Below are 17845 nucleotides of genomic sequence, written 5' to 3' on the forward strand. Positions count from 1 at the left end.
TCGTCCGTGAATAGCACATCCGATGGGAAATCCGGCTGCGCCGCACACTGCTGCAAGAACCAATAACAGAAATGAACTCGAAGAGGGTAATCTGTCTCTTGCAAGGCTTGGATTCTCTGCAAATGGTATGGGTGCAAACAATTTTCATACAATACTCTCCAAACGGTGGAATGACTCAGCTGCAGACGACGTGCAATAGCTCTTGTACTTATCTGAGATGATTCATGCACAATGTTCAAGATGGATTCTTTAATGCGAGGTTATCGTGCACTTCTTCTTCCACTCCTAGTGCCAGTGGTGGCTTCAAATGACCCGTTTTCACACAGAGACCGATGCAACCTCTCAAACACTGTGTGCTTCGGCATACGCCTTTTCGGAAACCGTTCCTGGTACAACCGTAGCCCTGCTCTGCCGTTCCCATTAGCAGCACCATACATGAGATGCATGTAAGCTTTTTTCCTGTGCGTAAACTCACCCATCACACTCGACATCAGAGTTGCGAATGATCCTCTGATTGGTTTGTCCGGCTCACTACCGCTGCATTGCCAGCCAATCACAGCTGTAGTACTGTATTGCTGCAAAGAAGCGTTGATTTTGTACATAAACACATTTTCCTCTCGTGTCGTTTTTTTGCGTTCCTGCCTTAACCCGTCACTTTAAACCCTACATTCCTATACAAAAAATGCATGTTTTAGTACGCTCCACCACCCCTCCAAGTTTTCCCCATGATCTATGAAACATCCTGTATTTTATTTACTACATTCAGGTTTTGATGCATTGCGATAAGATATTTAATTTATTTTTTATGTAACTTTGTAAATAATCAGATATAGCGTTCGATAGAATATAAAATCTTTAATTAATGTTTCAGACCCAGCCTGTCTGGTACTGATTAAAGTTATGTAAAAACAATGAAGGTAGGTTCCTTATAATATTTTTAAAAGTTTTATTAATGTATCTGATTAATTTCGAATGCCTTTAATTCATATATCTACTTAAATTTTTTTGTGAAAAATGGTATGAATTTAATAAAATCCGTTTACTTTTTAAATTAATTTTTGTCTTTTTTAAAGAATTTAGCATCAGCTGGTGAGTGAGCAATTTAACATAGGTTCTGAATACAACAAATTGTATACGAATAGCAAAATAAAAGGGAAAAAACTAATAATCTATAAAGAACCATTTTGTGGTCTGAAAAAATAAAACGAATGCTTAATAGTTTCGCGTTAATTGATTTCCATGTTTACAAACTACAAATTTTGTGTATCTAAGTTTTTTTTTTTTTTTTTTTCTTTCGTTAAACAAAAAGAGAGAGAGAAAAATGGGAATTGACTGAGTTGAAGCGTAACATTCAGGAAACGCACATATTCCGCATATTTTTTTTTTTAAATACGTTATAAGATTTAACAAGGATTCGTTTATAAAGAAATAGCGACTACCACTTAATGGCACAATAACAAGGAATCCATCTTCTTAATTCGTATATTTGATAAACAATTTATCTATGAATTAAACGTCATTTAAAAAACAAATACAATTTAATTCTGATATTTTTAAACATAGATTTTGGGAGAAGAAATTAATTTGTAACTTTTCAATACAAACTGGTAAACTAATGAAGGCCAGTTTCCGAATTAGTGACTAGTTTGAGAATTTCGCAACTACTTCCGAATAAGCTGTAACATACTATATCCGCATCTAATGCCAAGTCAGTTTCCTGCAAAAATTCAATGTTAAAGAGACTTCGGAGTAATTTTCCTAAATTTCAGAATTCAGAAAGTTCAGCGAAATTCACCAATAGTGAAGCATCGGGTTTTTTTCGAATATAATCGTCAACCAATTTTAACAATTATTATCCAGATTGTGGATCGTCGCTGTCGAAATTGTTCATTCCGTGTTGTCCATTTAATATAACACTCAGAAAGGATTGTTTAACACAGGAAGGATCATTATCCTTTTTGTGTTAAACATTTAACACCACTTACTAGTACTTCTTTCAGGCATTTATATCTCCAAACACCTCAATGACCGGGTGGAAAATTCCACTAAGTCATTTTTTAAGTCGAATATTAGAAACAGATACGTGCTTACATATTTTCCTGCCTGAGACAAAAAGGTAAATGCACACTTCTACATAAAATCAAATTAACCATAGAAGTGCCCTTTTTATATTCAAAAATGATAACAGTTTTCCAAATATAACATTAATAACAATAATTTCCATTAATAACAGTTTTCCAAAATTTGATTATTTAATCTGTGTTTTGTAGAGAAAACAGTCATGATTAAAAATTTTCCTTGACCAAGGAGAGATTTTAATAACTTTTTGTTAACCAAAGGTTTTTTTTACCCTGGCAATGGTAACTGACAATGTTAAAAATATTCTTAAAGCGATTTCCAAAATTGAATAAGATTGAACTAAATTAAGTTCAGAATTGACAGTGCATGATTTTTTAATGAAATTTCTAAAGCATTGATCCCAACTGGATATAAAAGTACTAACATGCATTTTTCCTAAGTAAGTTATTTCAAAAATAATTTTTCACAGGATACAGAACCTGAAAATCGAAAGATTTTTTTTTTTTTTTTTGTTATGAAAGATACGAAAAATTATATTTTTGTAATTTAGTTCTTTTATCAACTGGTTCTTGACAATCTGATTTTAAAACGCTCATTAACATTCCTTTTTTTGCTTCCCTTCAGTTTGTATACTCATTTTTAAAGTTAAATTTTCACATTTCTCAGGAATATTTTTGCTCATTTTCTGTAAAGAAGGAGATAATCCTTCTATAACATCTATTTGTTTAATTCACCATGATGCATAAGAAAGTACCAACCTTAGGGAATGGATGCGGACTTTCATAAGAAACTGGCTTCTGTCATGTCATACGGAGATAAACACAATTTCTTATTCATCCAAGTCGCTGGGATACGAAGACGACTCAAGCTACCAGTATTCCGCGGTCTTAAGTTCTCGACCACTATTGGACAAATACTATATGTTTGGTTACAATTATTAAGAACCTTAACTTTCGCCGACTATTTTTTATAACTTAATTTCAATTTAAATAAAAATGCTAATAAGGAAACCTATTATTTTATTTTTATTACAGTTACTTTTTCTTAGAAATATTTGGTACATATGTATTTTTCCATTTATCATTTTCGACAAATAAAAACGGTTGCCAAACGATTCCAATTAGCGTCAATAATGGATAGCTATGACATCACAACACAATAATAAAAATCTTCGCACTTTTTTTTAATGTAATCCGAATACTCAATAAGCCAGTTTAAAAAGCCTAATCTAAGCCTCAGTAAGCTAGTTTGAAAAGAAGTGAGTTCAAGATGTAGCTTCGCTTCCTCCGGATAGAATTCTGCAGTAACTACCGTTCGTCCTAACTGAATTGAACTATGCCAGACCATACATCTCTAAACGAGCAACAATAAACATTACCTACTGCTATTTACTTGCGCAGTCACTCGTGCCATCCATTTGGAACTAGTATCCTATGGATATGGGAAGTATTCTTGTTAGCCTTCAGACGATTTATACCTCATAGAGGACTGTGCTCTACAAAATATAAAAATAATGTAAAATCATTCAAGGGCGCTGACATTGAACTTAAAAAATTGTGGACTTGTATTTCTAATCCCTCCGTAAAGAATTTTTCTTCTTACAATATTCATTAAAAGAATACAGTTAGCATGGTGAGGAGGATTTGGGAAAAGAATGATCAGAACGATCAAAACAACTCTTATAAAAATCGCTGGCAGTTCATCCCTCTATCTCAATGAATTCGAAACAATATTCGTTGATACTGAAGTCACAATCATTTACAAACACATTACTTACTTACATAGTGAAACCTCAGAACCTTCTCCTGCACATATTTTAATAGGTAAATGTTTGCTATCCCCTTCCAACTCGAATATCTAAGGATAATTTATCAGGATCATGAAAAAAATTAAACATCAACAGAATGTATTTAATAATTTTTGGAAATGCTGGCAAAAAGGTTATTTATTAAATTTTTACGATTAGCTAATATGTGTCAGCAAAATTCAAACCAAATGACACAGTCATACTTGCCAACCTATGACACTCAAAAATCAGGAGATTTTTTTAAGAAATCAGGAGATTTTTCACAATGTTAAAAAGACTTTTTAAATGATAAAAATATAGTTTTTAATAATGAATTAACTTTAAATAGTTACTAAGTCTTAAATGCAAGCAAAACAAAAATACCTTAGGCATAAAAAACATTTTTATTACTTTCATCGTTTAAAAAAAAAAAAAAAAAAAAAAAAAAAAGCACTTTAATCAGTTTTCATACAAATGTTATGGACAGTGGCAGATTTTGCTCTCGTTAAGAAAGAAACTTCATAATTTTGTTCATAGCAATTGCCACGTAGGCCTGCTTTCGCTAATAAAAGTTTTTCTAATGTGTCATCACTAATATTAGATCTAAATTTAGTCCTCGTTTTCGCAACAACACTGAAAATCCTCTCGCACTCTGCATTACTAAGGGGAACTGTCAAGATGGCCAACATAATTCTAGAGAGTTCACTATATTTTAAAATTCCATCAGCACCTTTCAATTTTCCAATTAACCTCCACTGGGTGTCAATCCTAGCTGATTTTATAACTTCATCCAAGTTTTCTAATTGTAAACTGCGAAATTACTACTGCAATTTTTCAGTTATAACATCATCTTTCATGACTAAATGAAGTAAGACTGGAAATATATTCGAGAAATATCTTATATCAGAAAAAGATGCATTTACTAGAGCAAAAACATCTGTAACGTTAGCATGCAAAATCATTTAATCGTTGATTGGAAATTTATGAAGTATACAATCACGTACTCGGCAGAAGTAACTTCTAAAATAGATATAAAACTTATTTTTGTCTTAATCAGAAAGGTCTTTAACAATTGCACCTGTTTTGGTCCTTGCACTTGAGTATTTCTTAGCGATTTCACTATCGGGAAACATTTTTCTAAATAAAGCTGCAGCGTGATCCGATGCATTCAGTGACAGGTTGTGCTCCAGTAAAAAGGCAGAGAACAGACATTCTGCATTAATCACTTTTTGGTCTTTTGTTTCCGAAGAAAAATTTAATTTTTCGTTTTTTCAAAACAACTCATGTTGTCCTTGTGTACGCACATGTTTGAGAACATCTGCCCTTCCACCAAGCGAAATCGAAAAATCGCAACGACAGATGGTACACCTCGCAAATTTATTACATTTCCTTGAAGAAATAATGGAAGGAAAGTCAACTGTGTACGATTTTTGAAACGTGCACGAGTATTTCACCTTTCTCGCAGACATATCAAAAGACGATAATTTCTAAAACTATTTCCTAAAGGCACGTGTACTCACGCAACTCAGGACAAGATGAACGAAATAGCGAAAGAACATCCAAAGAACGGCCAACGGCCTTGAGCTTGCTTTGTGCTCATTGGCTAATATATGCCAGATGACACGCAGTGGAGCTCGATGCCCATTGGACAACTGCATATAATTACTTTTATAAAAAATTGTTATCGAAAAAATTTTTTTAATGAAATTTCCGACATAAATGTATGTTCTAAAGTTGGAGAATGCTTTTTTTATGTTAAATAAAAGGGCTTATATTTATTATTTGCTAATTTTTGAATAATTCTTATTTGTCAGCTACATAAATTAAGGTGTAATAACATTTTTTTCTTTCTGTATGCTTATTAATTGTTACCTGCCTTAACCAGCCATTTATTCCTTTCTAAAAAATAGTAAATAATAAAAATTAGGATAAAGAAACCTCAGATTGGTGCAAATTTCACATAAGATTCAAAATAATTTTTTACGTAAAATCTGCTTATATAGGGCCTTTTTTAACCCTATATTTTGCATGTTTTCTTTTAATTCTGTTTTTTTTTATGACATGCTTCTTTACTCTGTGCATTTATTTATTTGTCCCCCATACATCCCTGATGAAAGGAAAATGTCATTAAAATCCAATACTCCAAAGGAGCAAATCTGGATTAGAAACCAACTGATGCCAGGAAAAAGGCCCCAGTTTTCACCCTTTGTTGGCATAAAAGCAGAGACACAGAAAACAAAAGTAAATTCTATTATGTGTTTCTTACCTTAGTAATGTACAAGCACTTGTTTATAATACTTAATAATTTATCCAGCCCCGACGAAATTCATCGTTAGAGGAGAAATTAAAAAGGGGGCGGACCTTATAATTTATTTTTAGTGTTGTAAATCATGGGGGTTCATAAAGCGGTTGCAATTTTCATCTTATGAATTGAGCTTTTTATTGGTTTATTTATCTAAGCATAGATAATACTTCAAAAATTTTTCAGTTTTGATAAATTAGGCATTTATTTATTCTGTTTTTCTGCACTAACAACTTCTGTTCTGCTACAGTTTGACATATTCACTGCACTTCTAAGAGCTTCTTCCCACATCTTTATTTCCTGTTTGGAATCTTTCAGAGCAAAGCTTGTTTTAGTAATGTCCATTCCATTCTTTCTGCTTTTCCATTTAAATATGGTGATAAAGGAACAGTATAATCCAAAAATAATTCCTTGTTTTTACACAAACATTTAAATTTCCCTCCACTGTTACATCTTAATTTTGTATTTTTACATTTCATTTAGATTCTACTTCAGAATCATTTATGTGCATTCTTACATTTCTTATAAAGGAATATCGATCTAAACTTACTTTCTTCTTTTTTTTTTTTAATTTTTTTATTTCTATTATTATCAAAAGAATTTAACCCCATTATTAGCTACAGCACATCATAAGTTCCTATTCAACTATGGAACACATAAAACATCATTCAAAACAAATTTATCAGCTTATTAGTTCCTACATAAACAAACCAGCAACAAAGTTCATGGTTTCAACGGAATGCCAACAAATAAATTCTTAACCTGTGTGACATAATTTTAAAATGAATTTAACCATATAAATTAAAACTTAATATTAATCCCTTCTTGGTCAGCATTGCAAGTGATACATTCGGCTCTCTTACACCCGTACTGTCAGCATCGCATACTGTGCACCGAAGAGTGAAATTGCACCACGTCTCGTATTCCACGACGAGTTTTTTTATTTCTGAATACTGCTAAGAAAACTGGCACTATCAGTACTACTTTCTTCACATTTTTACACTGAGATTTCCCCCTTGAATGAAAAACTCAAACCATTTCGCATTTTCTGTAATTTTACTTTCTTTGGTTATTTTTGAATGCCAAAATAGCTTTTATAATGCATTCAGAGTGTGGGTGCGAAGGAAGTTAGTTACATAGAAGAGATTTCTTTTTTGACAAAGTAAGCAATAAATGATTTCAGTGTGTTTTTTATGCACTGATAGTCAAGAAAGATTGTAAAGCTGTTCTCAAGGCAACATAGTAAAACTATTTCCCAAAACATTTTTTACGTATTTTTGATATTTCTTTTTGTTCAATTACTTATCAAGTACCTGATAGCAATGAATTCAATATATATAGTATCAGAATGTATAAACTAGAGATCAGTGGATGGGATGTTACTTGCATGACCGCAGTACATCAAGCAAAAAAACACCTTACTGACAAAAATATTTTGCATTTCTGAATTCAGGATAGAGCATATGTAAATTTTCAGCAATTTTTTTTTTTTTTTTTTTAATAAATCAGACATTTGAAAAGAAATCCAACCAAGAAGAGGTTAAAAGATAGCAGAAAATGTTCCCAGAAGTAGGAATTTATGTAAAACAAAAATCTGCTGAGATTTACAATCCATATTATTAAAAAAAAAAGTAAAAGTAAGATAACTTTAATAAAAAGAAGCAATTTTGCTTCATTATTGAAGAGTTATTTTTTTATGTATATAAGAAAAAACTGCTGCTAAATTTGTATACTAAAGTTTCCGATAATCAAAACTTACTTTGCTTACATTCAAAATTAAACACGGATAACAGGCAATCATGGATTATAGAAATTCTACTACTGTGCTACATACATTATACAGAATTAGTTGATTGACTGACTGACTGGCAGGTTATTGCCGGCAATGCAGTCTTGTGAACTGCATACCCGGCTCTATCAAACTAGCCACAATGGCTACATCATGATAAGTCAATCGTCACGTAAATACAGTAAATAGGAAGTGGCAAAAAGACGGGACCGGCATCATTCGGTCAGGAGAGCTAAGGATCATGGACAGAGGTGGAGACATTGTCATATAATACAATAAAAACTATCTGCAAATATATACGAAATTTATCAAGTGGAGAAGTTTGAGTTACAGAGGTGGGCCGCGAATGAATTAGTTGATTTTCAGTATCTTTTTCTTATATATTGAACTGCTTTCATATGATGGGCCAATGATAGCAGCTTTTACCTTTAGCAGCTCAACTTGCTCTCAATAAGAATTCCTCTTCCAGTAAGATTTTGCCAAAATAAGAGTCCAAATTCTGAACTGAATCATAAATTCAGTCAGTTTCAATCCCATAAATGATCTTCAAGTTACAGGAAAAAATAAGCTGAAAAAGCTTTTAATCACTGAAGTATCAGCCAACATTCCAGGAAAAAGTTATTCAGCATATGTCAATGACCAGGCTATTTGCTAACACATTAGCTATAAAAGGAAAACTGCAAAACAGTGAATGTATACATATATTTATTGCCCTCTAGTTTGAGAAATTAATAAAGTACCAAAATTCAAAAAAGTCCAAAATTCGCAAGTCCAATATTCAGAGTCTGAAAAAATGCTTGTGGTTTGAAGGTCTCTGAGAGACCTTCAAACCACAAGCATTTTTTTTCTTAAATCTTGGAATGGAGAATATAATACTCTGGGAAATAGCAGGTGCCATAACAGTTACTTTTGTCCCTGCTAATTGAGATTTCTATGTTCCTTTCAAACACTTGCTGACTAGGGAATTGCTGTGGCCAATGACAATGCACTGTCTGATGTTAGATGCGACCACACCCTGCATTTGGCCCTTCCGTGGTTCTGGAGGTGGGTTAATATTTTTATAACAAACCTAACAATTAGTGAGGCAACAAGACTTTAATGGAATAACAGTGAGAAGAAAGGAAGGGACAGACTCGAAAGAAATTAACCATCTGGCTGATCATCCCGCGATTTCCACGGCAACTCAAATGTAGCAAAATTTGTTTATCCCGCATTGAGCAGCGCATCCCGTTTTTCCCCCGTTTAACCATTGAAATAAATTATATACAGTATTAGGTGTTTAGTTTACGTTTTGGCCAACAGATATCCTTAGTTGTCCACTAAATTGTGGCATATGAAGGCATGTCGTATTAGCGCTCAAACTTCACTTTTTTCTTACAGAAATAGCTGATAGAAAACGTTCAGCGATTATCTTGATTATTTAATTACATTATTGAATTAATAATTAGATTTATTGCATCTGGTGCAAAAACTGTGAAGCTGGACTTTGCCTTGAACCCTGTTTTGAACTCTATCATACTAAACTGCATTTCTAAGGTATTTTTCCTCGGTGCTTTATATTTTCTTAAATTTTACTTTTTCATATTATGCAATAAATAGAAATTAACTGTAATCCGACTGAAATTTATTTAAAAAAATATTTTTTTTGTGATAACCTCTGAAATTGGTTTTTCTGGCAACTTAAGTTTTTCATGATAAAAATCTATATAAAAAATATTTTCTGGAAAGAAAAAGTGGATTTTTCAATTCTCCAATATATATAGATTTAAAATATGGGAAAAAATTTGAAGCAATTTCAGTCCACAAATTGAGCAGTCACAGGGTTAAGCTCAGTTAACATAACAAATTGCTTAACTAACTAGATCTAGCTTATTATTTTTTGCAAGCTATTGCTATTACAGCTCTCTTATCAATATCACAGTTTGAATTTTTCATTATGTCGAAAAGACTTTTTAATTCTGGAAATGTAGCACTGAAAAAGGTGAAAGTATACCTAGTACTTACCTTCTATAGTGGCTGCGGTGTAATTTTGGCTTAAAAAAGTGTAAATTCAAAGCTAGACAAAAAAACTAACTTTACTTTGACATAGATTGCAAATACTAAAGAAGGTGAAACTTTTCAATGGAATTAGCAAACTGATACTAAATGAAAATGATATAACAGAAATTTTCCATTGTAACGATAATGCCTCAATTACTAATCAACTAGCAGATGGCAAAATCTGCACTATGGTTTTATTTCAGAAAATGTCACTACTGATAAAGATGAGACAAAGAAATTTTTAAGAAGTTTTTGATTGAAAGTGTAGTGAAAATTTTCAGCAGGGCAATTACAGCACATAAACAACAGAACTTTTTAACTGAATAAGGAATTACACCCATCTATAAAATTAAACAGTAAGTACCACAAAAAAATAAATAAATAAACAAATTCCATCAAAAGAAACATCTAATAAAACAGATAAATACTGAGCATTTTTGCTTAATTTTGATTCTCTTAAAGTTATAAATGCTTCATTATTTCATAATTTTTACATGTCATCGTACTAGACTTAAACTGATGATGCATAATCCAGAATCGACAGTCTCGATGATTTTCAGATCTCTGACTTTGTATTGTGTTTCCAGGCATGTTTAGATGAATCTTATAGAGACTGTATTGTTTTAAAAAATAATGGTCATTCTCAGTATATTTTCAGTTCTCCTTACAATAGGGAAGTAGTCATTATAGTCGGTATCACTTTAGTTTTTTTTTTTTTTTTTTTTAATAATTTTATTGATTGATAGAAGTTTAAGAAAATTGCAAACATTTTATTTAACAGACTGCAGTTTTCTAAAATATACATTATTTAAGCATCCATGTATGCTATATTTTTTACATCACCCAAATATTTAAAGTTATTACTGATTTCAAATGTGAAACCCATAAAACATTATAAAATATATATGGTACATACATTTAAAAATACATTAATTTACGGTCAAATATTTTTTTCCCCCACAGTTCTGTAGATAGGGAAACTCATCTCATTACAATCAGAGAGATGTATGAGAACAAACCTTTAAAGAAATAAATTTTACTATGCAGTTTTTAGCATAAAAAATGCAATAGTTTATTATGATGTTTGTTATGCTTATTAATACAGATGATAGATTCTTTAAATATAAAAAACAAATGTTCTTCTGCTGCAGATGAACTTCAAAGCACAACTTCTATAAAGTATTAGCATATCAATCATCAAGGTATTCAAAATCTTCTGGTGGTTCAGGTTCTTCTTCATCTTCAACTTTGGGTCCACCAGCTACAACATAATAATATATGCATGAAATACAAACTTAAATATATGACGTAACATGCATTTCAAGTTATATTTACAGATGTCATCCATATTACTGCTCAAATTAAATAAACTAATTAAATAATTTCATAAAATCATAGTATGATTTAGATCATTTCTTGGAAAGGATATAGATCACTTTTTCAGAGAAATAATAAAAAATCTCATGAAATACTGCCAACTGAGGCACAGATTTTAATTTGAGAAGCATTTTATTAAAATGTATTAAAGTATGATAGAAATATATATATATATATAACTACTGACAACATATGACTATTTAAAATCATGACTACCTCTTTTGATACAATATGATTTTATCAATCATTCAATAAGCCATGTTCTGAAAATACAGTTTATGGAATGATATCAAAAATTTAAAACAGCCTAAGGTACAATTACATGTCGCAATTCATTATCTTCACAGTGGAAACCACACCTAATACAAGACAATTCAGCATTATTGTTTTCTTCAATGAAATATTTTTATACTTTTGATAAATTTGTGTTTATTCCCATTAATGGACACTCATGGGACCAATGCCTTTTGTTCATTGTCCAAAAGTATCTACCATAGGACTAAGTCTGACAACTAATCTGCCATATGCATCAGAAACTTTCAAAGTGCTTCAACAAGTATGCAATATTAAAAAATGATTACATATAATTAAATAACACTAGTGAGTAAATTAAATAATCAATCAATAAACAAAATATACAAAATGAAAAATAAAAAATAGCTTATATTCTAGCTTTAATAAAAAAAAAAAAAAAATCATACTTCTTCTTTTTTATACATCTTTACTAGTACTTTCTATAATCTTTTAAGATATGTTTTTAATTAGTTGCAGATGGCTGGTACAAACATATGGCAGACATTAAGTATAACTCTGTTCTTGTCCACAGAGAGTTAAGTTTGTTATAACAAGTTAAACAGAGTTTGCAAGGTTTAAGAAACTTCAATGTATCTTTTTATTATGTAATGTGTTAGTTATTTCATCAGCTTCCTTCTTTGTTTGTGGAATCTCTAATTTCTAAATAAATTCTTCTGCACACCTACAGAGTCAAGACCTCAGCCTTCATCTGGCATGGAGCAAGAACATTTCTTATGCATAATCTTGAATGAATGAATAAGAGCTTAAAGTAGAGGCTCAAACACTGATACAATACATTATGGGGGAGATTATTTCCATAGTTCTAATTTTAACTACCATATTTTTTCATTAAGATACGCAGATTTCAACACTAATTTTTTATTACAAGTGTCAGCTAACACCTCTTCATTAACTTGATTCTCTTTACTATCACCACTGATCTTCCTTAGTATCCTGCCTTTTTTAAACATTTCAGCACACAACAAAAAATGATACTTTTATAAGCTCTTAATGCCCCGTAAGCCGTGTCTAAAATAACCACAACGAATTTTACAATTTTTGAATTCTCAGGTTCAGATTCAAAAGGTAATGATATAAAGGATTAGAACCAGCATTTCATGCCAGATATGAAATGTGTTTACTATTTTTTTCATGACTGACACATGACATACAGGGGTTGGACAAAAATATGGAAACACCTTTAAAAAAACATGTTTCTTTGCTTAATATGGTGTAGGAAACCCGTTGGCATCCAAAACAGCTTGCAGTCTTCTCGGAATGGACAAATACAGTTCCTGTATGTTTGCCAAGGGAATATTATACCATTCTTCCTGCAAAACGGTGGCAACTTCAGATAACGATGTTGGCGGTGGATAACAAGAACGCACTTTCCGTTCCAATATAGACCACAAAGGTTCGATAATATTCAGGTCTGGTGACTGTGGTGGCCAGGGGAGATGGGACAACTCATCCTCGTGCTCAGAAAACCAGTCCTGGACAATGTGAGCTGTGTGAACAGGGGCTTTGTCGTCTTGGAAGACACCATCACCATCGGGGAACAAAGTTTGTACCATGGGATGAACTTGATCGGCCAAAATGTTCACATAAGTCTTGACAGTCATGTGCCCTGACACAGTTATCATGGGGCTAGCAGAGAACCACGATATGGCTGCCCAAACCATAACAGAACCCCCGCCATGTTTCACTCTTGGCAACAAGCAGTCTGTATTATAGGCTTGAGATGGCGTTCTCCAGACGTAAACTCGGCCAGAAGTGGGAAACAATGTGAAAGAAGACTCGTCAGACCATATTACTCGCTTCCACTGCTCTATAGTCCAGGCTTTATGACTTAAACACCACCTTTCCCCGTTACGGGCATTAGCATCACTGATGAGTGGCTTCTCAATTGCAGCACGGCCAGCAATTCCCTGTTTATGAAGCTCCCTTCTAATTGTTTTGGTACTCACAGGGTTCGGTAACACAACATTCATTTCAGCAATAACTTTTGCAGCTGTGGTCTTCTTATTTTTCGTCACAATTGCCCTTAATGATCGTCTGTCACGATCACTCAGGACTCACTTTCGTCCGCGCTGTGATTTAGCAGATGATGTTTTTCCGCTTTTCAAATATGCGGAATAAATCTTCGATACAGTACCTCTTGAAACACTAAACACCTCGGCTACCTTGCTTACGGAAGCACCTACCATACGTGCTCCAACAATTTGCCCACGTTCGAAGTCTGTTAACTCTGACATAATGCAATGACAACCTCACATAACAGTACTCCGACAACAACTGAACTGTTTAGCACACTTATGAAGTTGTATAGGTGGCGTCAGTAGTCAAAAATGCCAGCGCCACCTACATATTTCATTAAAATCAATCTTTCTTTTCAAACATGTATTTCACAAGGTGTTTCCATATTTTTGTCCACCCACTGTATGTTAGTAGGGACAGGACACAAAAAAATTAAATAGCCAGCCATCTTCAAATCTTTAAAATCTTGCTCATAATGCAGTTTAAAATTTTTTGGGCTTTTTTTGCTTTTTAAATATAAAATTCTGAATATTTTTGCAGACAACCTAAAAGACTTTTCACATAGTATAAATTTATAATTCTAGAGCACTTACCAACTGGATGAAAGACTTCTATGCAGATAGCAAATGCTTTGGAATTAAAAATTTTCAGTCAATATTTTTTTTTTTTTTTTTTATGCTTTGCTATGTCCTATGCCCCAATAGATTTAATTCTTTGCAGATCGATTTAAATGATGTATTACACCTAACTTAACATTTTTGTGAGTCAATCTTCAAAGCTTGGTATTCAGGCATTTTCAATGATCTAGAGACTTTTTGTTTATTACGAAGGTAAATTTACTGAAATACTGCTTAAACATGCAGAATGATACAAATGAAAGAGAATTAATTTATATAATGTCAGCAATTTTATCGTTTTAACATTTTTGCTGTTGATATAGATCTAAAGCTTTAGTTGTCCTTTACATATCAATAATTCTTCACTGTATTTATCTATTTAAGAAATGTTAGGAACATTTCCAGCTTTCACTTTTTCTGAAGTACTGATTTTCTTTCTTTTAATCTTTACTATTTAAATGCCATAGTAAATAATCTGCAATATTATAAATTAAACTATACAGACACATAGTTACTCAGATAAACATAAAGGAATTCAATGAAAACAATAAAAGAAGACTCATTTTAAAAACAAACTGCATCATTACAATCTCAGAATCACCCTGATTTCTTTCATATTTTTTTTACCAAAGGCAATTTTTCACTGTATTTTTCCCCTCAAATTCACTTTATTTAAATACTTTGATAAGTTTAATTTATTTTTTTTTTTACATACATATACAGATAATTAAAGCATACTGTTATTAAAAAAAGGGCTATGTTTCCATTTCAGATACTCAGTATTAACAATAAAATTTCACACATGATACAACATAAAGAATATATCAATCAACCATGAAAAAAATATTTGGCCCATTTTCAGATTTTGCTTACATATGCTGTGCCAGAAGAAAGGAAAGAAAATTCAAGATAAATTAATATTTAAATTTTAATCTGAGCAATGCATTGCATAAAATGACTATAAATATATTTCTATAATTTAAAATATAAGAAAATCAATTGAAAATTTTTAGATAAAAATTTAGCAAATCAATAAAAATAATTTGTCTTCCACTTCACGTCAAGTCCATTACCTTGAGATTATTCTACCTCCAATTAGTTTGTAAATTTGCCTAAAGGGGAGCAGTACACATTCAAAATAGTCAAACTTAGCTCGACTAGTTTATCTATGTCACTGAATATGTACTGTTCTTTTCAGACAGATTTACAAACTAACTTGGGTAAAATAATCTGAAGGTAACGGCTTTAACATGAAGAAGAAGAGAAATTACTTTTCTATTGATTTGTTAAAAAAAAAAAAAAAAGCTTCTGTAATTAATTTTTATCATGAATATATAACACACTAATAGTTCATATTTAAAATAATTAAACTTCTTTATTTAAAAAATTAATTAGGTTACAAAACAAAGAGGTTGAATAACATGAACCTTGAAAGGGACAGGCATTTGCCTACAATCACATATATTAAGATTTATATCTAAAAAATTTCAATTGATTTTTTTATATTTTGAATTCTAGAAATATATTTATAGTAATCTTTACACAATGCATTGCTCAAATTAAACTTTAAACATAATTTATCTTGAATTTTCTTTCTTTTCTTCTAGGACAGCATATGTAAGCAAAATTTGAAAATGGGCCATTTCTTTTCAATATTACATTTTAGACTCTGATCACATCAAAAGCAGTTATGAACTACAAAGATAAATCTTAAGTATCAAATGAATTACAGAAAATTAACTTGCTATGATCATTTATATTGTCTAATAACTGGCACAGCAGAGCACTTGGGTTATGTATACAGTTTTACTGACTTGTGTACTGGATAGCCACAGGTACATTCATATGTTTGGTGTACTTTCTGTTGAAAGTATAAAGTTGCACAAAATGAAGGAATTTTGCTCCAGTTCTATGCACGAGTTGCTTATGAACTACTTCTGAGGTTAATTTTGTACATTTACGAAATAACTAAATTTGGGGGGGGGGGGGTGATTTTTATTAATTTTTATTTATTTTCAACATAGCATCTAAAAGATTATAAGGTATACACTTAACACAAACAATATTTAGCAATGAAAGAGTTAAAACATGTATGGTTTTCTTTCTTTTTGAAGCAATTTTTCAAGTTTAACTGTATTTTTCCCCTTAAGCTTTCTACAACAGATAAAATTTATCTTTCAAGTTTATTATAAGCAGATATTTTTAATGCAGATTCAGATATTTTATTTACATTATTCATAACACTTCAAATTTTTATTTAACAAGATGAATTGGTGCCGTATATATATTAACTAATAAGGTGCTAAAAGTATGCAATTTGACATTTACCAGCAACTGGCTCAACTAATTCCTCTGGATCTTCACTTTTATTATCTTTCATCATTATTATTCCACCAATTGTCACCTGTAATATTGAGTAAAAATGTAGTCAGCAAAAATAGAAATGAGATAATTATAAATTTTTCAAGAACACTTATAACAGCAGATAATGGTTATGTTCTTTTAGCATAAAAGAACTGTGTTTTTATCAGATACATTAGACACAATGTGATCATGATTAATGTTATCATTTGGATATTTTTATCAAATTGCCGAAGTCTTATACATTTGAATACAAAAAATTGAAAAATACATTGGTTTTTAGGTTAAATAATTCAATTAATAAGATCAAAATATCATAGAATAATTTTTTAAAACTGAAATAAAATTACATAATATGGGATTAAGTTGCCTAACCATTTCTCTACGGATATAATTATATGCGACTATACCGCCAAATGCAAAAATTTAGATTTTGAAAAATTTCTTTATTCATATTACATTTAGCTTCAGAGAGGTTACAAGCATCACAAAGAAAAGGTTAACATTATATCCCAAAACAATACAACAACAATTTACAGATATTTGCCTAAACATATAATACTTACAAACCTATACTGCTAGCATATAAACTTAGACTAAATAAACTATAAACGACAAAAAAGGCTAATATCAAAAGCTTTTTGACAGTGGTATATTCTAAAACAATATCTGACACACAAACCCACTTGACACTCGACACCAAGTTGTCAACCCCATTTGCATTTTCTTTTGGCTCTGGTGATATGATTACAAACGTGGCATATACTTTGGCCCTTCTACCAGCAGTGGGTGGAACATTGTCCAAAAAATGTATTTCGACGAAATTACTGGTGACTAATTGCCCAAGCAATCTCCACTTCATCTACCAGATTGAACTGGAATAAGGGTTCCATGTTTTGACAAAATTTGTTATATAATGTTTCCTGTTTTCACCAAAAATATATTACATGAATTCAAAACAAAAAAGTATAACAGATGGGGAAAAAAAAAAAAAAAAAAAAAACCTTTTTATACTACTTCCCATTTTTATGAACACTTTCAACAAAAGATAACTGCATGTAAGCCTTGTCTATAAGTCTCATATTTGTGGTGTAGTCCAACACACAGTCTGGTTTCATAATCATTTCCTGGTTTCTATGATTCACTTTTCCACTATCCATCAA

At 31.5% G+C, this 17845-nt stretch overlaps 1 protein-coding gene and 1 long non-coding RNA gene across 2 annotated transcripts in view; one reads left to right on the forward strand and one right to left on the reverse strand.

Annotated features, from left to right (window-relative positions):
- The window catches only part of LOC146997715 (uncharacterized), a 54949-nt gene that overhangs the window by 22871 nt on the left and 14233 nt on the right, over positions 1-17845 (forward strand). The window contains exon 2 of the long non-coding RNA XR_015040801.1: positions 872-917. This is a non-coding gene — a long non-coding RNA (uncharacterized LOC146997715). The remainder of the gene's footprint in view (positions 1-871; positions 918-17845) is intronic.
- The window catches only part of Rpn2 (Regulatory particle non-ATPase 2), a 137046-nt gene continuing 130244 nt past the window's right edge, over positions 11044-17845 (reverse strand). The window contains exons 21-22 of the mRNA XM_035361533.2: positions 16650-16725; positions 11044-11257 (exon numbers count right to left, since the gene is read on the reverse strand). Coding sequence (XP_035217424.1) covers positions 11187-11257; positions 16650-16725 — 147 coding nt within the window. The 3' untranslated portion in view covers positions 11044-11186. The remainder of the gene's footprint in view (positions 11258-16649; positions 16726-17845) is intronic.

The sequence above is a fragment of the Stegodyphus dumicola genome, chromosome 4 (genome assembly GCF_044657685.1).
Source record: "Stegodyphus dumicola isolate Sdum_Otavi_A_Nest chromosome 4, ASM4465768v1".
Classification (NCBI taxonomy): Eukaryota; Metazoa; Arthropoda; class Arachnida; order Araneae; family Eresidae; genus Stegodyphus; species Stegodyphus dumicola.